Source organism: Phodopus roborovskii, unplaced genomic scaffold (assembly GCF_943737965.1).
Source record: "Phodopus roborovskii unplaced genomic scaffold, PHOROB, whole genome shotgun sequence".
NCBI lineage: Eukaryota > Metazoa > Chordata > Mammalia > Rodentia > Cricetidae > Phodopus > Phodopus roborovskii.
This window is the reverse complement of record NW_026126460.1, coordinates 16,654,948-16,679,772: the sequence shown is the minus strand read 5'-3', so window position 1 is coordinate 16,679,772 and position 24,825 is coordinate 16,654,948. Positions and strand designations below refer to the sequence as shown.

The 24,825-nt window shown below is 35.2% G+C and overlaps 1 protein-coding gene across 1 annotated transcript in view; it reads right to left on the bottom strand.

Annotated features, from left to right (window-relative positions):
• The window catches only part of Spag16 (sperm associated antigen 16), a 766,492-nt gene that overhangs the window by 367,069 nt on the left and 374,598 nt on the right, over window positions 1-24,825 (bottom strand). Inside the window, exon 12 of the mRNA XM_051190419.1 lies at window positions 18,200-18,385. Coding sequence (XP_051046376.1) covers window positions 18,200-18,385 — 186 coding nt within the window. The remainder of the gene's footprint in view (window positions 1-18,199; window positions 18,386-24,825) is intronic.

Genomic DNA, 24,825 nt, shown 5'->3' with positions numbered 1-24,825 from the left:
AACTCCAGCTATGCAACATCATCCTTGGGTGACAGTTGTCTGTTATTGTTGATGAATCTTGGAACTTTCTTTGGCAATTTGTGCTCTCTGGAGGGAAAGCCCTTAATTACAACCCTTTGAAACATTTAATTGTATTTACATTTTTCCTACATTGTATTATATATTTTAATGTGCTATACATATTGCCTCTCAATTTTTCCAGTATTAGTATGTTGTTAGTTTACTTTTGATGTATATTGTATTGTTTATAGCTTTCTACATCCTTTACAGGATGTAAAGATATGGTCTCAATACCATAGTCCAGGATTTCCCAGAACTTTCTATGCTGGGCATTTTGTACTTTCACTTATAGTGGTCCTCCTACTTCTGTCTCCCAGGTTCATTATGAGGTTACTACCGAGAACATTTGATCTCTGATGAGCAGTTTCAGTTAAAATTCTCTCTTGATATATCATATTTGCTCCTTTATCCTAGTTTGGGTGCATCTCAAACATCCTTATTTATACAAACAAAGAGACTATTGCCTTCACTTGGTTATTTGAAAGCCTGAATTTCAGTGTTAGATCAACAATGAAGATGCTTTGTTACAGAAATCATTTTGATTTATCAACACATTCAATATATACTTTGATGTACTCCAGGTTCTATTTCATTTCACCAGTATTTATCCTCTGTTTTCTCTTACAATTTTTACTTAAATTTTTGTCATATTTTATTTATCCTTTTGGACTGGTTTAATTCCTTTCTGGTAAAGAATAGTACAGACCTAAATCAAATTAAGAGGAGAAAGCCTAATTCAGGCATTTGTTTCCACAATCAATAATTTCTATGGTTTGCATGCCTGCACCTTGAGAATAGAAATTTTTATTATGAAGCAGACATGTAATATCACATTCTATGTTCCTATAATAATCATAAACATTGCTCCATTTTGAAGAGATGTGCTACTATTTTTATCTTGAGTTCACTTAATATGTCCTATTCCTGCCATATTCAAATGAACTTTAACATTCACTTCATTAAAATTTGTGCTTCTTTTGAATGCCTATTCCATGTCAACACATTAGCCAAAATTTAAATTAAATATCAGTTTTTAAATATACAAGAAAGCACATTTTACACTGTCTAAAATTTCCCTTAATGTTATTACCTATTCAGAGTCTACAAGCCATTCTCAGATTACAAAATCCTGAATTTTCAATTGGATAATTTGATGTCTATTGACTTGAGAGTTTAACTATTGGAGTAATAGTTGAAAATTCTTCATTATTGTCAAAAAATATTTCAAAATTAGTTTAAATGCTTTCTAAAGAATATCATGTCAATGATTAAATAAACAGTTATTCTTTAAGTGAAAGAAGTAGCTTTTAAAATGATCTGTTTCAAGCATCAGGACCAGGGAAGCTACATACATTAAATAACCAAATGACCAGTAGATGCTTCTAAGGGACAAGCCGTTACTGAAGGGCTGTGTGACCTGTATATTCACCATAGTGAAAACAGACTGAGGGTGAAGATAGGCTCAAGAAGGCAATGATTCTCCACTGAAAGCATATCTCTTCAGACGCAGAGGCCTAAGGACTAGAAACAAATGAGTATCTGAGAAGGAATGAGGAAGGTTGGAATTTTAAGTTTTACCCCAAATCTCTAAAGAGTACAGGAAAATAAAGATGAACTTATAAATATTAAAAGAGCCATGAAAGGAAGAACCCACATGAAGAACATGTAGGCAGTGGCTCTTCCACTGACTTTTCTATGATATGCTATGACCAGTTTACCTAATTCTAAGCTAGAATGTACTCACATCCCACAGCAGTTTAAGATTCAGGCAAGGCTTCCTCATGCAGTAGAACTCATGAATAAGAAATATGTGTCAGTCTGTGTCACCTAAGCATAGATACATGCAACGAAAGAAACCCCTGCACGTCTGATCCGGCAGCCTATATTTTTGTGTCATCTGGATAACAGCTACATTTGCACATACATGCTTGTACCCAGTTAAGCATAGTTATACAACAAAGATCTGCTACGTGGGAAGAAAGAACTCATTTTAATTAATGTTAGGTTAGGAAATACCCCGAATCCACCACTTCACATGCCTCGCTTGCTTGCAGGATCACAGGCATCTATCTCTGTACATGGCTCCTCTGTGATTCAAATTTGTCAGGCAAAAACCTGATTTCATATGCTTCATTATGTAATAAAAATACAAGGCACACATGAGCCTGACAGTAGTATTTGGAGTTAAATATGCAGCAAGCAAGTGCAATCTCTCACTTCTTTGTTGTAGCTTATATGCTCGGATGAGCAAGGTGAAGGATGACGTACTCATAAGTGAAAACAGACACATATTCGAAAGTGAAAAGTTATGATTGCTTGACAAGATGTTTTTAATTCATTAGAGATTTGCAGCATTGGAAATTGCACATCAGAGAGAAATCTTATGGCTGAGTGGCATCCTTGCCCCCTAGATATAAGCCATTGCAGACACTATTTTCATCCAATTCTTGTTGCACTATATCACAAATACTATGTTAGCAAATCACCTGAAAAGAGTCTTTCAAAAGTATTCAGATTTCTTTAGTTCACATTTAATTTAGCTATGTGAACACAAAATCATAGAGACCACATTGCAGTAGATAATGGATAAAAAAGAATTATGTGAAATCATTCCTTTGAGTGGAGGCACCAAGGAATCTATAATCTATAGGTGGGGGGCAATTTAAATATATGCAAAGAAATTCACATGGAAAAATTTATAAAGTAATTTTATTTGGAATGGAGTAAAGTTTTAAGAATAAATGCTGGGAAAAACAATGAGACAGAGGAGGAGCTATCATAGCTCATAATTAACTTATTAGGAACTCTGGTTAGTTTAAAAGGAGAGATAACAAGTAGTTGGGATGTGGCAGAGAGACAATGAAGAGAATGACAACTAGAGCAGAACAGAAATGCTTTATGACATAGAACAAATTATTCACAAAAACCACAACAGAAAAAGATGCTTGTGCCTTAGGCCCCAGTGAAGCAGCTGCATCAAATTACCAAAGGGGCGTAAGGGCAGAGACAGATGCAAGGAGAAAAGTTTAAAGAGAGGGAGGGGACTTTTAAAATAATCTGATATTCATAACGTAATAAAAAGAGTCATACTATTATGACCTCCATGAGAAAATAAAATTTCATGTGCTTTCTTACTTCCGTTTTACATTTTGGATAACATGTGAAAAGAGTTCATTTTTGCGTGTGTTTAGCATCTTAAAAACAGAATTTCACTCTAATAAAAAATAGTTAACAAAAGAAAAGTGTGGCCCTCAGAAATTAAGAGTAGCAGGGATATAGTTGAGTTTTCAACTCAAACTTTTTTTTAAATTTTAAAATAATTTACTTAATTTTATTTTAGCTACCTCACTATGAAGTTGTCAGGAGCCCTGGAACTGGATTTAGAGACAGTAACAAGCTGCCATGTCGGTGCTGAGAATTGAACACAGATCCTCTGGAAGAGCAGCCGTGTTCTTAACTGCTGAGCCATCTCCCAATCTTTGGGAGAGAATACTGGTAAATTTCTGGAGAAGAACTGGAGTCATCATGAATGAATATGATGAATAGACATTAATGATGAGAATAAGGCTAAAATTTGAAATAAATAAGATAGGAATATTAAGACTAAATGGTTTTCAGACAAGGAGAAAGTAGAACTGTTGAGATAATGGAACTAAAACACTCAACATATTTAGCAAAATATAAATAAATAAGGAAAAATGGGAAAGTTGAAATCATATGGCCTGATTTTAAAACTTACTTTATAATTGGAAGAAGATAATTCAATCAGAAGAAGTAATAAAACTTGTATGGATATTTCATAAAGAATAGATGCCAAACAAAATAAATATGCAAGAGTATGTCTGCTATCATCAGCCATTAGCGAAATTCTGATTGATATCATGACAAGATATCTTTAAAAATTGTTGCAGAAAATACACATTGACAGTAACAAATGATAGCAAGGATGCTGAGACTCTACTTCTCAGGTATTGACAATGAGAGCATAAATAGAGAGTCAGACTGGAATTAAAAAATCTGACACTTTTTTTGTAATATTAAATATACACAAATATACACTTACCATGTGATCTGGAAGTTAACTTTTTTAATAGATATATCCCAGAGAAATAAAGGCTTAGATTTGTACAAAAAATCTGCCCATAAATGTTTACTGCAGCTTTATTTCTAAAATCCCCCAAAATAGAATCTAACCAGATGTCCATCAAGGGTTGAATGAACAAATAATTTGTGAACTGTGCATACAATAATTATTATTCAGCAAGAAATAAGAATGAACTGTTAACCATAACTATGCATAACAGTTGAATGAATTTCTGGGTTATGGTGCCAAATTTTTGAAAAACTAAAAGCTGTTCCTCATTGGTGATGTCATATATGATTCTAGCTCTAGCTATATGAATATTAAATTAGCTATTATAGAGCAAGGCATTTCAGTGTTTTACAAGAGCTAGGCTTCGGAAAGAGCATGGATTGAGGAGAAATACGAAGAATTTAATGGTTATTGACCTGTGTATATCTGACTATTGATATTGCCTATGTTGGTTACCCTTACCTACAAAGTTGGTAAGGTTTTAACATATGCATAGGCAGATAGACAAAGAGAAGCACACACAGACACATAGAGAGTGGGAGACGTTGGAGGATGGCAGAGAGAGACAGAGAGAGAGAGAAAGAGGGAGAGAGAGAGAGAGAAAGAGAGAGAGAGAGAATAAATAAAAACACCTGGTGAAATTCAGTTAATGTATCTGCTTGACTTCACAATCTTAACAATATTGCCCACTTCACGGGGTTTGATGAAATGCAAGATTATGTAATTATTGAGAAAGTGGTTCCATTATAAGTTCAAAATAAAAAGCAGCAATATTAGTAAGGGTCATCTAAAATTTACCAAGGATTACCAAGGAGACATGTACAAATAGGCTAAAATTACCCTGGTGATGATTTTTAAGTACTTTTCCAAAAATGTCCCTTAAGTCAAACTTCATTGTAGGCTAGGGAGTGTGTCAAAAGCTGTATTTGAATCTTAGATCAACTGAAGTGCACCAATTTTATGCTACGACATATGGATAAAATATGGCTACATTTCTATATTTACAAGAGAAGTTCTGGTATGTGAACAATGATGGAAAAACAGGCCATTTTCTTTGCAAATGGTTGTTGCCCTAGTAAGTATGGGTTGTTTTATGGTAGACAATGTGTAGTTAAGACACATATTTATTTCTCATGGTTCTGGAGAATAATAAACCTCAGATCAAATTGTTAGTAAACAAATTGTCAGTCTGGTCCATGGTCAGTTGATAACTGTCTTCTTACACCCCCTTACAGAATAGACAACAGGACAGTGAAGACAACATTCCCATGTCTTCTCCCAAAGCCACAAATCCTGCCAATGACAGTGCTATTCTCATGACATAATTGTCTCCCATAGTCCTTATCTCCAAATACCACCATGTTAAGTACTTGGGTTTCAACATGAATTTTGGCTGGAACCCAAATATTTAATCTAGAACAGTTGTTAGTTTTCCTTTCCTACATGCCAGCTTTCAGGTATTTACTGCCTAATGAGCTCTCACCTGGACCATGTTACTGACTCACTTTGGACAATAACACCATGACAAGTAGAAGCTTAGATGATGCATCTTCTACTTTCCCAAGCTGCTGAGCCATGTTTGATGGCAAATGGCACACTTACTGATAGATGACACAATGTATGAATAATCACACTGGTGCTCTGACTGAAGTTTCAGACATCTGAATACAGTTATTTCAGATTATTTCATACAACCTCTCCTAGAACAGAGCTACATATGCAAGATGCTGGACCAAGAATCAGGCAGGGATAGATAACTTAGGAATGGCTTGTGCTTTTGAAAAATCAAAGCTCTAAGTGACACATTTCTTCTAACAAGGCCATGCTTCCCAATCCTCCCAAAGAGTTCTACTAACTGGTGACTAAATGAGCCTGAGAGCCATTCTCATTCAAACCACCCCATGTAATAAGTGGAAATTGTTTCTAACACTACTAGAATTTAAGAGATGTGCAATGAGTGCTATTAAAGTATACACTCTGAACAGAGGAAACCAAACAGTGAAGTGGTGGTGGGAGTTAGGAAGTGAGTATGTTAGGGATCCAAGTTATTTTGAGAAACTGATGTTGAAATTAACAAAGGTAGTAAAATTAAAAGGCACCAAATGACTCAAAATGTGATGATGTGAGCAAGATATCAGTGTCTATGATAAAATTAAAAAATGGCTAATGGTGCCATCTTGAAGAAAATGCTTACAATACAGCATAGTTTAGGAGAACAAAGGGGAAGGAAGTGTGGTCTATATGCAACAATAAAGAGCAAAGGGGGAAAATAAATTGTAACTTTATACACTGATTAGCTTCACAGTTATAGTTTTATAGTTATAGTTTTATAGTTCAAGTTAGTGGCAACATACTTATCAACAAACCTCCAGGTTCAAGGGAATGGAATCTGAGTTAGAATTGCAAGAACAAATCTCTCTCTCTCTCTCTCTCTCTCTCTCTCTCTCTCTCTCTCTCTCACACACACACACACACACACACACACACACACACACCATGATAGATGTATGAACATCCAAAATAAATTAAATTATATGTATCTCAGTGAACATGCTTATTATTCATTTTAAGCTACAAATCTCTTGAGTAGGATTAAAGGGAGGGAGTTACAGGCTCCATTAGAAAAAGGAATCAATATCCTCCAGGGAGGACCTGCTTAAACAAGAAGATAAATAGTGCACTGAAGAGCTTGAGGATAGAGAATGGTTTGCTGATGAGAGGCACCGAATTCCAAAGCCTACAGTGAAAAGGCAATCAGAGGTGAGAGACAGTTGAAGTGTGACTGCTGGATGTATGGACAATATCTAGAATATAATGACTGACATTTTTGTGGTGACCCAGGAAAACAGGGATATTAGCCTAATGTGATTAATCCCAATGTCCTTTTAGAAGAAGGAGAACAGTCCTTTTCCATTTGGGAACTAGGAGCTTAGTTTGTGGTGGAAAATATATGAACACATATAATGATGAAAACTTATTAGGAAATGAAAGCAAGAACAAAGTGTGGTTGCACATATAAATAGCAAAAGTTTGTGAAATGAAACAATATTTGTATGACAGATTTATATTAAGCACATAGGAAACATTTTGGGGCTATAGACATAATTTATTATTACTGTTTTCATATGCCCTTGATACATTAATTCATACATGTAAAATAGGAAACTTCAATTTATTTTGTTGGTAATAACAGTTTTCTAAAAAGCATATTCAATTTGTCACATAACTAGAAAATAGACAATAAAATAAATTAAAGGTCACCCCTAAGACTGAACTCATTAGATGTTATTATAAACTTGTCAGCTTTCTGGGAGAAGTGAATAAAAACAAAAATCTAAATGTCCACTTTTTCTTCTGGTATTTATGGCTTTAATATAAGGTTTCTATATTAAAATATTTTACACACACACACACGGCTTTAATATAAGGTTTCTATATTAAAATGTTTTACACACACACACACTCACACACACACAACACACACACACACACACGAGCTATAAGATAATTCAGTTGGGAAAGTATTTGCTGTGCAGGCTTGAAGTCTGAGTCAAGGTTCCCAGCACCCATGTAGATGCCTGGTGCAAAGATACACACCTGTAATCCCAGCACTTGGGAGGGAGAGACAGGATACCTGGGGCTACTTGGGCAGCTGAATCAGTGAGCTAGGGTTCAGTGAGAGACGTAGTCTTACAAACTAACCCTGAATGAATGAGTCAGATTCCTGGCACTAACTTCTGTCCTCCACAAATTTGCACACACAAGTCCACACACTGAAGCACACACACAAGAAAATATATATTTAGATCATGTGGTGATTTGCATAGTTGTAGCCCCAAGAGGCCACTAGCATAGACAGACTGGCAGATGATAGGTAGGTAGGTAGGTCGTTAGGTAGGTAGGTAGGTAGGTAGGTAGGTAGGTAGGTAGGTAGGTAGATAGATAGATAGATAGATAGATAGATAGATAGATTATAGATACCAATAATTGAAAACAGTAAGTTTTGAATTTGTGGAATAGAAGTATTACTTAGACATATATTAAGATACTAATATCCAAGCATCCATGTTTAACTCTAACCTGCATGTTCAACTTTGACAATATTATTTCTAATAAATAAAAATTATGAATCTTTAGATCTCTCTAGGCTTACCTGCCTAGTTAAGAAACTACAAAATTTAGATATTGACTTTGTTGTACAGAGGAAAAGTATTTTAATCATAAGTAGATAGGGCACAGCTCATGCTGGTATTCTTATTTCTGATGTGTTTTAGATTGACCTTGGTAACATACTATTATAAAGTTCAACATTTTCTTCCACACTCAAAATAAAAAGGCAACTCATATAAATACCCCCAAGTCCATAGTGAGATCACAGAAAAGCCCACCCTCATGGGAAAACCTTAATGAATGTTTATGTGGTAAATGTCTAATAGCTGGTGAAAACAAACTCCAAAGAGGAAAGCAATGTACAGAAAAACCGAAAGGCTTGGCATTTTAACTGTCCACCTCACTGGTGTGTGTTCCTAAGCTTCCATAATTTTTATAGTAGTTAGAGAACCAAGCTCATGAGTGATTGCAGGAAGCCTGTACTCTGGTTGGTATTCCCTCATGATAACATTCATGATATCTTGTATGACATATAAGAAATTAAGTTTCAGTAACTGAAAGGGAGTTGGTCTGATAATGTATATAGTGTGGATATCAGCTACTGTGGTGAGCTGTGTAATGTGAGTCAGAACCTACAACTTTAGGTTCTGAGTTGTATTCTCAGCTCTGGGGGTATGGAGATATGGTATTCAGGGATAGAAAAACAGCAGACACTTGTTGGATTATTTAATGAATAATAAATATCTAAGAAAGAAAATTGTAGTAGTTATTTAATCTAACGTAGTAAACAACAGCAACAAAAATACAAGGGAAATCTACCTAGATGACTTTTTTCAGAGGAAAAGCTCTGCTGGAAGAAGTATTGTTTCCATGGGGTATTGTTTTATAGGTGGCTAGATGACCAAACCTCAGACAAAGGATTTTCCCTCCACCTTCTTGAATTCCACTGTCCACAAAAGAATGTTACCAAGTCCCACTTCTTGTAAAAATTGAGACTTTATAACTGATACAACATAAAGTATCATAATTTAAGTACTTTATTATATTGTATTTCCTAGTACACTAAGTAGTTTTACATTTACTTCCAACATAAAAATTATTGCCTTAACAAGGTTATCTATGAAGGAATATTCATTTCTTCCAAAACATTCATTTCTGTTATTTAAACTACAATTTATTTTTTACATGAAGATTTGATGGACATGGACATCCAATTCAATCCATCAGCAAATGAACTGAATGTTAGGGTTTAATTTTATTGAGAACAGCTTTAATTATCCTTAAGCAAAGTTTCTGGGGTATTATAACATTTAGTGTTTGTTTTGTAAGGTTAATGGTTTTAAAATAATTTGTGTTTTGGAGCCCACATAAGTTATAAAGTAGTAAAAAGTAATTTTCATTAAATACATAAAATAACCAAATATTTATATGTTATTTTTAGATTAATTTGAGTATTTAACTTTACTTCACTCAAAGTAATGAGTATAGACAATAAAATTATACATATTCTAATGTTCACATGCATATGTAAACCAAAACCTTTAAAAAATGTGATTTTGGTCTTTATGTTATATGTGACTACTGTGATTTTATATTAAAGGATATTAGGGAAGAAATACATTAAATTTTCTTAGTCATTAGCAATGAGGAAAATAAAAACGCATCTATTAAGTCCAATTTTAATAAGAATGGTATATAGGATATGAAAAAGTATTTGCTTTGATTGGCAGTAATAAAGTAAAAATATATTATAAAGTATATTATTAAATTAGAATACCTTTAATCTCATTTATTTATACAAATTATTTTTAATATCTACTTTATTTGGCATATACAAAACAAGGAGAAAATACATTTCAATTAACATAACTTGTATATGAACTATACAACACATTTATATGAAATAGTATTTTTGTGTAAAGGGATAATTTATTCACTCAATTTCTTTTTAATATCTAGTGTATTTGGCATATAAAATAACAAGGAGAAAGTACATCTCATTTAATATAAGTTACATGTGAATTTTACAACTTGTTATATGAAATAGTATTATTATGTAAAGGGATGAAATTAAATTTCAAAGAATTCATTATATCATCTTATGTGTTGATTCATTCATATTGATATAAAAGGACTTTTGCATCAAGTTTATTGCAATGGGCACTTGCTGTAGGCATTCTCCACAAATACAGACGGAACCATATTAGTTATGAGAGAACTGTTAAATTTTTAAATCATACTAAAATTTTCCGAATAAAGTATGAACCTTAGTTTTAATATTTTCTTCTTTATATGACAGGTATGTCTTCAATCAATCAATGTGTCCTCTCTTGGAGAGAGAAACTAAGTCAAAAGCATTATTTTCATGTTCTGTTTATATTCCACATTTAGATATCTCTTCAGACTAATATTCCAAGGAGGCACTATTCATTTGCAGACAGAAAAGTTGATTCATTCTTGGGTACAACAGGATTTATTAATCACAAGAGGTACCTAAACATTTCTTTTAATATAGCATAATCATGTTTCAAGTATTACTTTAGCAATTGCTTAATATATGCCTTGGGTGCTTTTTTGAGTATAACAAGGCAAATTGGAGGCCCTCACAACACAAGACAAGTATTAATGCAGAAATAATCCATGCCCTTGAGCCTTAATACTTCTTTCTACATTATTATGTCTTAAAATCATTAATACTATACAATATGTCCTTCTTTACCAGCATAGGCAACTTTGCAAGTGAGTCACAATGAACATGAAATATACTAATGGAATATTTCCTATTATAAATATAAGCCCCAGTTTTATTACTTTTTAATACAGAAATGTTGTCCTGAATAAAGAATTTTCACTCCTTTTGAAGTTCCATTTAGCATATTATTTGTCCAAAAGTAATGAATACTACATTTAACAGGAAATAACTCACTGGAACAGAATCTTAATTTTTCATATTTCCTTTTCCTACTTTTAACTGATTCCTTCTGTTTCTCTCTTCTTATCTGGCCAAGATTTCAACTGACCCATGAATTATTAAATTCAGTAGGAAGTGATGCCAGTGGACAGAAGGTGCACTCACTTCTCTTCCTGAGAAATGTTACAGGAACAATCAGATGCCATCCCCCACTGTATACCTGGGTTTTGAGATATGCCTATATAATAAGAATGAGCCTTTCCCTTTCAGTCATCTAAATGTGTAACAGGTCATTTGTTTTTTTGTCTCTCACAGATATAACAGCTCAAGAACTCCTGTTGGCTTGTTCTTCCATGTTTCCCCAGGATACAAGGAGTTCTTACTACTGTCACTGGCCCCAGTTTAGATCAAGCTTGGATATGGCTGTGCTTTTTCAGTAAGTGTTTCCACTTTTATCTGTTTTCTACCCCTTATCACCATAGTCTAATCTCAAAAGTCAACATAGACATCTATTAATATGTAAAACAGATTAAACCTTATGTGTAAAACTACCAGGTGTCTGCCATATCATTGAAGCTAAAAGGCATTGGGTGGGTTGTAAGGCCTTTTGCAATATGCACATATGCACAGGGACCTTAACAACTGTTCTCTAATTTGGCTCCAATTACACTTGCCTTATGACAGTCACCATAGAAAAATTCAGAAGAGCCTGAGTATCTGCTTGGCTAGTTGTCTCAGTTTATTGAGACTTCCCAAATATCAATCTTTATACCCCTTGAAAATATGATCTTTTCCTATAACCATAATTTCTGATCATCTCCCATGCTTTTCTTCCTACAGAATCTGTCATATCTAACTTATTATTATTACCCATTTGGTGTTTTCTTCCTTCCCAATATAATGCTATCTATATTCATCTATTTCTTTTTACTACTTGTCTTACTCACTGTTCTTTTTCTGTGAGGAGGCCTCATGATCAAGGCAACTTAGATGAGAAATATTTAATTTAGGCCTTGCTTGCAGCTTCAGGGTATTAGTCCATTATCATCATGGTGGGAAGCATGGCGGCGCGTTAGCATAGTACTGGAGAAATAGCTGACAGCTTTATATTTTGAACCACAGACAGCAGACATAAAGACATGGACAGGTTCTCACACTGGCTTTTGATACTTCAAAGTTTACCCTTCCTCCAACAAGGCCACACCTACTTGAAGGTTACACTTCTAATCCTTCTCAAAAAGTTCTACTTCCAGGTGACAAAGAATTCAAATGTATGAGCTTATATGGGACATTCACATTGAAACCACTACACTGCTGTAGTGATTAGAGTAATACATTAGATAAGTGTTTAATTGCATGCTTGTTGTATCTATAAACAAATAATAATCCTGGGAACGTGGGGAGATGGCTCAATACTGTATTGCCTATATCAGGGGTCTCATAATTCCCAGTGACTCCAGTCCTAACAGTTATGACTTAATCCACAAGTACATGTTTGCATCTGGTGCATGTATGTATAGACAATTGTACCTATGCACAAACACATGCATAAAAAGTAAAAAAAAATATAAAGTAAAGAAAATACATATTTAAGAAATAAAGAATTGAAGGAAGGAAGGAAAAAAGAAAAAGATTATTGGAACATTGCCATATGGGAGTTGCTATTTATATTTTATAAGCTTAACTACAATCAGTAAAACTTACTCTCTGAAGTCTCCCATGAATAAAGTCACAACTACTATAAACTTTACATCTTTGTGTTTGTTTAATGTGTCATTATTAAATCGTAGTTCTACTAATGGAGGCACATGCATAATAGCTATAATTTTCCTAACAATTTACAACTACCCTTACAGCATTATGACCTATGCAAAAACATTATTATACTTACAGGTATTTCTGGTGACAATTACAATTTCATAGGCTCCAGGAGTGTTGAAACATATATTAAGGCCATAACATGAGAAATGAGAGTTAAAGAGAGTTAAAGAGCCATTGACTGCCAGCATAGAATGCTCACAAAGTGAACATATATCTAAACATTTGCAAATACTTTAAGACTTGTCACAGTTGCGTAAAGAGTAAGTCATGAGGGATAACGCATCACCTAGAATATTCCTGTATTGGACCAGCAGGAGCAAGTGCCCTAACAAAGATTCTGCCATAAATGACATCAATAACTTAGTTTCTCCCCTGATCCTGAGTTACTCAGACAAAGGGACAGGCTAACTAGAGGGAGGGCGTGGGGCCACACAATCCAAGCAGGTGAAGAGTTGCTCTCTCTATTTTTAAAAGAAAAATAACTGGTTTCTGAGGTTAGTGCAACCATTGGACACCCTAGAAATCCAAAAAGGGAAATTGTGCCTATCAGTTTAACTGTTGTTTTGTTGTATAGAAGCTATTGGGACAGCCATAATTGAAAAATAGCAAAGCTAAGAAATAACACTTAGATGACCACGTTTCTAGGGAATGTGAAAGAATGAAAAAAGAAAAAGATGAGTAATAATGTCTCTGTTACAACTTCCTGCCCAACTAATAATGATGCCACATTTTCTTTTACATAACAAAGTATTTGGTGGTGTTTTCAAAGTCTAGAAATGGAGCCAACCCCAAATCACAGTCAGCTACTACATGTGTTCTGGAGTCCTCATCCTCTGGATGATACTAAAGCTGCTCCAATGGTGTCAGAGGTGTAACTTATGCTGACCCCTCTGGTAAAACAAAGTTTCTGCAGTCTGCTTCCACTATCACAAATGTAGTGTACAATGACAGGACAAGGAAGGGCTAGTAGCTGTAGAAATGGCAACAGACAAAAAGAAAGTGGAAAATGCAAACAATCTTCTTGTGGTTTGCCTTAAAGTCCTAAGAAAGCAAATCAAGGATATTCTCCAAGGTACTGAAGAAAGTTCCTTATATGAACCATGGCATGCTCACAAAAGGAACCCTTTGCCACTCTAGTTTGCTTGTTTTCTTTTGTGGTTTTAGGATTTGGTTTGCACTGTTCTTGAGTGGATTCTGACTTCGCTTCACAGCAGGGTCCTTCCTTGTACACTATTTTCTATGGCCGTATCTAAAGGAGGGTCTGTGCTCTCTACCTTCTCCTTGTGACTAGGGGACGCTAGAAGCCACTTCCTTTGGGAATACTTGGGGCCTCAAGGACTAGTTTAAGAATGGGTAAGAATGTTTTTTTTTGTTTTGTTTTGTTTTTTTGTTTTTTTTTTTTTTTATCACCATGATGTTCTCACACAGCCAAGTTTCTGGTAAATTTGATTCCTAGTAATAAAATATAGTGAAAATCACAAAAACATGACTTTTAGACTTGCTTTGTTTTCCTTCCTCCACAGAGTTTCAGGGGCATCTGAACCAATACAGAGAATGAAGGCCATTGCATTAATTTCCCATCATTTGGGAGGGAGCAGCTGTTGAATTTACAAGTCTCCCTTTCCTTTCTATCCTGATCCCAACTGCTCAGTTCCTGCCCTTGTGCTGTCATGTGGAAGTGGCAGAAGCAGCTAAACTCAGCAGCATTTTGGCTGTTTCTAACCCCTTTCCTTCCAGCTACAAGGGGAACAGGCACATGGCCTGCCTTCCAAACACTGAAGTGACAATGTGATGAAGCTGCTTAGGCAAATACAGTTACCTTGGAAGAAAAACAGCTAGGACTCTCCCAGAATACCTGATGCAATAATACAGAGAGCAGATGCATTGCAAATTCTAGGGTTGCTTCAAAATCCCAACACCTTTAAATGATTTATAATCTCATAGAGGAGAGTGATTGAGTCTGAGAGTCTCTTGTCTATAACAGCCCAACTGGGTTAAGTCATCTCATGAACACTTAATCCATTAGTGTTATGTATAAATGCCTAGGAAGAGAAACATAAATTATTTTTTACAGGTGACAGATCATTTTAAATACTCCCTACCTAATTTCATTCATTTATAGACTCATGTAGGATAAGACAGCAAAAGTAACACAACTTGAATATAGATATGGAAAATGAAAACTCCTACACACTTCATGGGTACTTGTGGGTCACTCTGTATTCATTCATGCATGTAAACAGTTATATGCCAAACACACTTATGTTCAGGATACACTGTGCATATGCATGCATGTGTATATGTGCACGTGTGTGTGTGTGTGTGTGTATCATGTGTGTGTGTATTGTGTGTGAATAACTATGTACTTATGCAGATATACTTATATGTGCATGCATGTGTGTGTATTTCATGAGTGCTTAGTTACTGACCTTAAAGGGCATATTTTAAAACTGAAGTAGGAAACAATTATTTCTATCTGAAACACATACACCCATCAGATCATATGGGTGATCCGTGAGAAGACTGCCAAAATACGCTACAGAACCTCTGTAGAGTGAGGATTTACCCATACTGAGTACCTTAGATAGTGTTCAGAAAATGTTAATGTTGCTCAGTAAACATGAAGCCTTATCTGGATTTTTTTTTTTTTCGTATAGGTTATGCCTCCCAGTGATCTAACATTTTGGCAAACAGCCAAATAAATGACAACAACACATACCAGTTCAAAATATTCTGTCCTTAAGAACCACAGGGCATCTGAAAAAGAGTAAGCTATACAACAAGACATTGCTGTCAACACCCAAATTACCCAGGCAAGTAACCTCTCCCCTAAAGTCAATTTTGGCATTTCAAGCAACCTGAGGGCTTTTAAAGCAAGTTTCCCATTGTTTAAACATATCTACATGACTCTGATCTGGGTAATTACAAATTGGAATTTGACGTTTTGATTATAACTCAGAAGGATGTATCAACAGCCCTTCATTCATAATCAATGTCTCCCATTACTTGTCCCCATGGGCAGTATTTCAGCTCCAAAGTCAGTATCAGTTTTTGTCATTGGTAATGAATTTGATTGAGGTCCTGATATTGATGGAAAATGTAAATTTAGAGGATTTTGACATTAATCAAGAGTAATTTTGATCTGCTTTGTCAATGTCTACTGGCCATCAATGAGATGACAGTATTTCTGTCAGCAGAGTCAAAGGGAAGATTGTCAAATCACAGTGTTTGATAGTATTCTAAGGTGGGTGAGGGTCATTGTATCTAATCATAGTTGGGTTTACACATTCTGGATGGTTAATATATTTGAAGATATATTTTCAAATAAACTACAGTCTTCTATTAGGATCTTCACCTAAGTGAAATGTGATAAAAATTAAAATTAGATAATTGTGTTAAAATTCCAGTATTTCAGTATTGCAAATATTAATGAATCTGACCATATGATACAGAAGCATCATAGAATTGGAAGTTTTGCACGCAATTGATTATTACCATATAATGATGCCCCACTGAGCAAACAATTGTCACTGCTTTAGATAGAATTAGATAGATATGTATCTATTACTCATGTTTTCTCACACAGGTCATGCAAAGTTCAGTTTATTGTTCTTTTCAGTTGGATTATGTTATTTATCTGCCTATGTTTGAATGTGTCAAGGTCTAGTAGCAGCCAGAAGCTGCTCCTCTTACCTGAATGATCAAAGCTTCCCAGACAAGACTGATAACTATAAGTTCACTAACTAATGAGAAGAAAAGAGTGCCAAGGAACAGACAAAGTTCCAACAGAGAAGACCTACCACCTGAACACTGAAATGATGAAGGATTTAAGGTAGAAATGATCAATGCTCAACCAGGTAGCACTCACAAAAACCCCAAAATTGAAGAACGATGCTTCCATGGTAGCTGCTGGTGGTAATTCTCTATCTAGGGTTTATATCCTGAGGGAGACAGGGAACACAGACCAAGGAAAAGTGATATCTGCTAGCTGAGTTTTTCCTCTCTACATGGTGCCCTGATGAGGCTGCTTCTGTAGAAAGAAACCTGTCACTGGATTCTGCTGCTGTGATGAGATCAGTATTGTTGAGGTAAAACTAGTGGGGTGATGGCAAGTCTACAATATACCCAAAGAAAGGGATAGTAAGAAGCAAGGCCTCTCCCATTGTCAGACTCACAGTCGCTGTATGCACCAGCAATGAGTAGAGTTAGATGTGTCAGCCAACAAAGCCACAGTGAAGAATACAGAGCACAGAGGCAGCATCAAGGAAACAAAACACACAATATGGAGAGAATGGAACATATTAACTGCAGCAGAGCCTTAGGAAATCATTTATAAGTGGAATTTATGATAACTTTGACTGAATTTTACTACAAATATTGATAATGGTCACAAGCTTCCAATTGCTCCCGTTCTCAAGATTCCACTCATAACTCAGGGGAAGATGGAGGACACCCGTTTAAAGGACCAATTTTATGTGTAATTCTAAGCCTTTATGGTAACACCATAATTCTCTTTTAAAATATGTTATATTGGAAATAGGATAATAATAATTTGCCTCATTAGAAGACATCATCCACAGTTTGGACATCGTTTAAAGAACAAAAAAGGCTCAAACACTGACAGATAACCTCTAAGAAGAAACATGGTATTTGATAATAGCCTAATGTGCCTTTTTGCAACTTACATGTCTATTTAACATATTATAATATTGTTACTGATATTGAAAACGAAATGGCTGTCTGTTTTGAATTAAGATAATTATAAAGCTTTCATGATTATAATTTCTTACATTTTGTGAATTACTAAAAATTATTGGCTTTGGAAAATAATCCAAGTTATCAATAAAAGTTGAGCATAAGCCAATTCAAGACTGCTAATCCAACATCAACAGTGCATTAATACAGCAACCCTATGTTAAGCTGAGCAAAACATTCTACTAAAATAAAATATTCATTCTATAAGCTGCTAATATAGAGCTTCCAATTGAAATAACCCCGATCTCTTAACACAGGCTTGCTCTTGTTCTCAACATCCAGATTAAAAAATAGTATATCAACAGAGATCAATAGAGTTAGAAATGGATTTCATAAAGATTATTTATATCTTATATTATTTCCCAGTGGCAGCATTGTGAAAAGAAACACACTCTACTCATGTAATGGTTTACCAGTGTAGACAGATAATATTTTACAGTAGTTCTTACCTATTGACGTCCCAGATTTTACTAGTCATATCCAATGAGGCAGAAGCCACAAAGTCACCACCAGAGTGCCATGTGCATGACCATACTGCATGGTTGTGTCCTTGAAAGGTCAATATGCATTCACCTTTTGAAAGGTCCCATAATTTAACTGTGGCATCACCACCTGAAGTAGCCAACTTGTTGCCACTGTATTCAAGAAAATGAGAAGAAAATTTGTTTAAAAAAAATTCAACAATTCAGGTTTTCTCTAAGACATGAATATTTACATATACGTATTTATAAATATATGTATTATATATATATATACATATATATACACTCACACACACACACACTGAGTGATGTTTGTTTAATTAAGGATTGTTTGCCTTACACACATAAACAGCTACACTTCATGATAATATTTGATTCTACACAATTATTTACTTTGATTGATTAGGAATTCGTACTATGAGATAAACGACTGTTGTGTACTTTTTAAATTAGATCTTCTAGAGTACTCCTTATTAATTTACCAAAATAGCACTTTTTTCTTAGCCTGAGTTGAGTTCAAGGTTATGTGCTACACTATATGAAAAAGAGACTTCAAAATGAGGATATCTAGATTTGTTGAGACCCTTTAAAAACACAATAGCGAGAAAGCTGCTGCCACTGACCCATGTCACACTGATTAAATTCTTCAAGAAGGTGAGAAATGAGGTGGGATTTTTGTTCTATATCACTAAAATTAGAGTTTAGGGTACTGAGTAATTGACAATGAATCATTGGATTTTTCTATTGACGTTATTAGCAGATAATTCCAAAGCAGTGTCTTTCAAAGAGTGGACACTAAATACAGTTTAAGGAAACAGTGCTTGCTAATGATCAGGAGCAGCTAGCTTTTCTGGTGTGGGGGCCAAGCATCAACTCCAAGCAAACAGCACTTTCATCATCTTTGTGAGTTGACTTTGAATATGTTTGTGTTCCCTTGGTATCTTTCACCCACTGAATGGTAATTGCCTCTGCCACAGCCTGTGTCTCATCATGAAGACACTCCTTTTCTCTATGTTTTTAGCACCATACCTGGCTAGTTGGGGTGCTCAGGAAACACCTCAAGAATAAGTAAATAAAATTGGATGAATGTGTGAATAAAGTCATGCTATCAATAGAGAAGGAAAGTAAATCTACTGCCACTTCCCGAAACCAGCATGATTCCTAACTGTATTTTGAATATTAATCTTTATTCTCACTGATGAGTGTAGATTTCACCCTTTATCAAGGAAGTGTCATATGGAAGCAGCAGGAGATCATCACAGAAAGCCACAACTAGTCAACAGGCAGAAAACAAATGACAGATTGGTGCTTAGCCCCAATTGATATATCAATAACACAATGTCTGTGCCCAAGACTTGGGGAACATTGTGGAAGAGGCAACAGAAAGATTGTAATAGCCTGAGGACTAGGAAGTCTGCTTTTGGATAGTGCCTTCTGTATGTAACAGGGAGTGGCATCCAGGAAATCTCAACAGCACAGCTGCCTGAATAAGGCATGAAAAATTCCAAGAGCAGTTGACATGCCACTGTAGATGATGGAAATCTCTACGGCCTCACTCCAAGTTGAAGAGCAGTAGGCTATTAGCAACTGCTGAAATTCTTTCCCATGGATGAACCTTGGAATCAGCAAGTTGTATGGGTACCCTAATTTCTTTGTATGTATATATAACAATAATGGCTAAAGAAGGGATGCTATGGATTTGGAAAGGAGGAGGTGTCAGACACAGGAGGTAGGGAGAGAAGAAAAGGACATGACAAGTGACGTAGATATATTTTAGTTAAATTACAAAAAGGAATGTCAATGTTAGAAAAGATATTTTATTTTTAATAGTGTACTTCTTTTTAAGTAGTACATGAAATTTTCATTTGTACAGAGGAAATGGCAAGCACTGACAGAGAGCTCTTGAAAATGCTACAGGCATGGTGAATTATATGGGCTGAAGATAGTCCCATTAAGGACAGAAAGGGTATCTATATACATTTTAATTAGCATAGCTGAAAATTGCCATATGACAGTCAGTGTTTCACAGTTAGATAGAAAATAAATATATTCTTTGCTTTATAGCAACTGTTTCTTCATTCATATACTGGCCATTTATACCTTTAGTTTTTGGTACTAAAGACCAAACAAGAAAAAATACATTTATCTAAAATATTTAAACAACATAAAACAATTTCTTCCTTTTCTCTAACATTTTCTTATGGGTTAGCAGGCTATCATGGATCAAAGTCTTGGTCTAGGATAAGAATTACTGTTGAGTACTTTTGCCTGTGGCTAAAGAACTCTCCACATAACTTTAATATATTTCTCTTTTAATTTAAAATACAATTGGGATTTGTACTGCCATTTCTTTGTAAGTATCACAAGTTGATATTTAATAATAATAGAAGTAATATTTTCAGAAGTTTTAAAAACTATAGCTCATGAACATAAACACTTCTAAATAACAAGAAATACAAGTTTGAATAGTCTTTTAAAATATTTTCATATTAAGTAAATAACAATATGAAACACAGTATACTTTGGTTCTTGTGAACATAGAGGACATTCCTGAGGGTTTTGTGTGTGTGTGTGTGTGTGTGTGTGTGTGTGTGTGTGTTTTGAAGGAGTGGGCTTTGTAGTTTTAAAAGCCTATGCCAGGTCTAGAGTATCTCTCTTTCTCTCTCTCTCTCTCTCTTTCTCTCTCTCTCTCTCTCTCTCTCTCTCTCTCTCTCCCCCTCTCTCCCTCTCTCCTCTCAGTTACTGCTCTACCACAATGATTTAAAAAACCTCACCCTCTCTCTAAAATTGTAACAAGCCCCCTTATTAAATGTTTTTTTTTTAAAATAAGAATTGACTTGATCACAGCATTTCTTCACAGCAATAGAATACTAAGACAGATGTGTACTATGGTAGGTTGAATAAGAATGCAACCCCCACCCCCCATGTAGGTTCATACATTTGAATAGTTACCAGGGAGTGATAATACTTAAAAGGATTAGGAGGTGTGGCCTTCTTGGAGAATATGCATCAATGTGGTTAGGTTTTGAAGTTTCAGAAGCCATGTCATCAAGCACTCTGTCTTTCTCCTCTCTCTCTGTCTCTCTCTCTCTCTCTCTCTCTCTCTCTCTCTCTCTCTCTGGATCAGGATGTTGCTCTCAGGCTGCTGCTCCAGTGCCTGTCTTATGCTTCCATGATAATAATTACCTAAACCTCTGGAACTCTATGTTATCCACAATTAAATATTTTGTTTTATAAGAGTTGCCTTGGTCATGGTGTTCATGGCTTACAGTAATTGGAACCCTAAGAGTACAGGTAAAATATGTTACCCTCTGATTTACTCAGCTTATAAAATATTTATATTAGTAACACCCCGTTTTAGAATTTAATTATTTGAAAAGTACTCAGGCACATTTATGCTACATTTACCTATTTATGATAGCCCTCAAACATTAGAGTACTATAGGGAAGAAATGTCTGCAAGTTCTTATACTTTTTGCCTGAGATAAGAGCTGGCAGTCTGCTTGCTGCATGAGCTTGCAGAATAAGAACATTCTCTACTGGGACAGAGTAAATCAAGCTCAGTATATATCTATAAAGAGAATGGTCTTTGTTGGTTGCCTGAATTAAAAACTGCCCTTGTCCAAGTGTTCTTGCTATAGTTTTCAAATGACACCCCCATTTTAACTAAAAAGCTAGAAATGACCTAGAATCACAAAGAAAACTAAGTGTAAAGATAAAAAGGTGGGCAAATTGTACAGATTGTGAAACTAGGAGAGGCCCATGAGCAGACTAGGTCAGTGTCCCGAGGCTGGTGGTGAGGAGGGTATATGGTAACAGAAGGAGGAAGAATTCAAGAAAGAAACAGAGAAAAAAAAAAAAAAAAAAGAAAAAAAGAAAAGAAAGAAAAAGAAAAGTACTTTATAACAATAATAAAATCCAAGGAACCTTCACAGTGTTGTTTTGCATTCAATACAGTGGCCACAGCTTATGCAAGAGCTGTCCCAACCAACAACTGCAACTCCACAGCTACCAGCAGAGGTTGGCATGGGCCTCAGCAAGGCTGGAATTCTGTTCCCTAAGGCTGCTAAAGGGAACGTTATCTAAACAGTGATTCCTATGGGAAACTGGTATATTGATATGGTACAACTTTTGTGTAGAAAGACATCTTGCTACATTGGACAAAAATGAAGAATTACTAAAGTAATTTGTAATCCTGTTCTTAATCCTGTTTAATATCTTGCACAGATGCAATTATTTATATTTCAGGAAAGGAAAGCTTATAGGCTGGTTTACTTAAATTTGAACTGATCAGGACTGATGATGCTATGCTGAGAATAAGATAAAGGGGTCCTAGAATCCCCTAAAGATTTTAAAAACTGAAATATTTGCAATTCATTCAATTTTGTTTATTGATTACAATAGCCATCCTCCTGAGTAATTTATGTCATTAATATATTTGCATAGACGTGATATTAAAATAAAATTTTCTTGTAAAACATAACCTTGTCTACTCAGAATATTTTGATGTTTATGCATAGTTAAAGTGCATTTTCATTTTTTGGCTAAAAGTTAATTGTAATACCTGAAGAATATTATAATTGAAACTTTCTTTTCTTTTACCATATGAATTATTATTATTTAAGAATTATTTATTATGCGTAAATATAACATAGCAGATAAAAGAAAATAATAATGTTTGACAGATTCTATAATACCCATCATTTATTAAACAAAAGATACAAAGGATATATTTACTTTCTTTTAGGAAAACTCAGCTAATATCTAGCATTATGCCTAGAGCCACAGTTCTCACAAAGGGATGTTAAACCAGGGAGATTAAGTCTTTGTTCTCATGAGGCTTGCCTTCTAACTAAAGAGGAAAATGAAGTATTCAGATAAATAACTTAGTAAGACCACTTCAGAGGTATACTTTCCTCTGTGTAGTGAGCTTAAGGTAGCCACTTGTATAGAGGGACTGTGAGCTAAAAGCAGACCAGAACCATGCAGCAGCTATAGAGCCAGAACTCATTTTTCAGGAAGCAGAGGACACAAGTTCAAGACATAGGCACCGAGGCAGTCAAGACTTGACCAAGAGGACTAAGGAGATTGGAAGGGGAGTGTGGTAAGGGGTGATTGAAGGGATAGGGAAGATATATAAGTGGTGGCCAGAGAAGTAGGAGGAGCCAACTGCAGAGGTCATTGCTGGCCCTTGGTCTAAAGATACCGGAAAGGCTGCTAAGTGCCGAGATTTTACCCAGGAGATTTATTGATTTGTGTACCAGCTGATGAAAATGTTGCAGGTACAGTGCTAGACAGCTCCATCCATCTTCTCCTGTGGACCAGCACAGAAAACCATCTTTCTACAAGGCATCTAGGGATTCAGCCCAGCACTAGGAAGCTATGACCTTGTGCTTCCATACTTTTAGTCTTTTCTCCTCTTTCACCCTATCGCTGCAGGGACTCTACACTGAACCTGTTTGAAAATGTATTTGAAATTGTATATTCAATACTTTGTTTCTCTGACATCGCCTTCCTTCTTCTTCATTTTTTAAACATTACTATAGCCATTTATTTATTATATTTAGTCTTTGGTCCCTAGGGACTCTTTGACGATACCTTTCCCATACTAAATTTCCATAAATGTTTGATTAAATTGTACTTGTCAAGATGTTTTTAAGGTGCGATAATATAATAATATGTGATCAAACGAAAACTAAAATATAAAAATTGGATATAACAAACAGAAGGGTTCCTGAGTGTGTGAGCCAGCGGGTCTGTTTCTTATGTCTTCTCTTGTCACTGCTCTCTTCTCATCCATAGCATTTAACACTATTTCAGGAGTGTCCTTACTACAGGGCAGCAAAATGCTATTGCTGAAGCCACTGCTTGATGAATTTGTTACCTAATAGCACCATAAGCTGTAGTATGGATTCAGGGGTGAAAGGCTTTGGCAAGTTTCAGTAGTGCCTCTGAACAGCTTCGTGAATTCATGGTAGTTTTTCACTGATAGAAAAGACTGAGATCAGTTTACATGCATTGTATATGTCAATTCAACCTCTGTCTTCATTTTAACTATCGGGCTATCCTACACTTGACGTATCTCTCAAAACTTTTTATCTGAAAGACTCTCATACTCTTTTTGATTAAAATATACTTTAACATTCACAAAATGTACTTTATTTTAAAACTACAAAGATATACTTTCTTCAATGACCTCATGTTCTAATATATTGCATAAGTATATAATCAATTAATTTCAGTATGCCACAAGAATTTTACCAAACAAATACAGAGAATGGAAGTGATGGGGCAAATAATAGACAGAGATGGCCAGGACACATTTGAAAAAAAGCTATACATACAAGCAAATATTTACAAGACAAATGAAGAATGAGTTTATTGTGCAGGAAATTGTGGTATATTCTCAAAGTTTAAAATATTTTTTTCACTCAAGAAGAGTAACAGCAAATTAGATGGAGTAGACAAGCAACAACCAAATACTACAGGCCTTTCCTACAGTCCTATTAAATGAGGCTCTGAGCAGGGTATCAGGATGACTTAGAGAGGTGTAATCAGACATTAATTTTAGGGGCAGGAAGGGCAGATTTGCT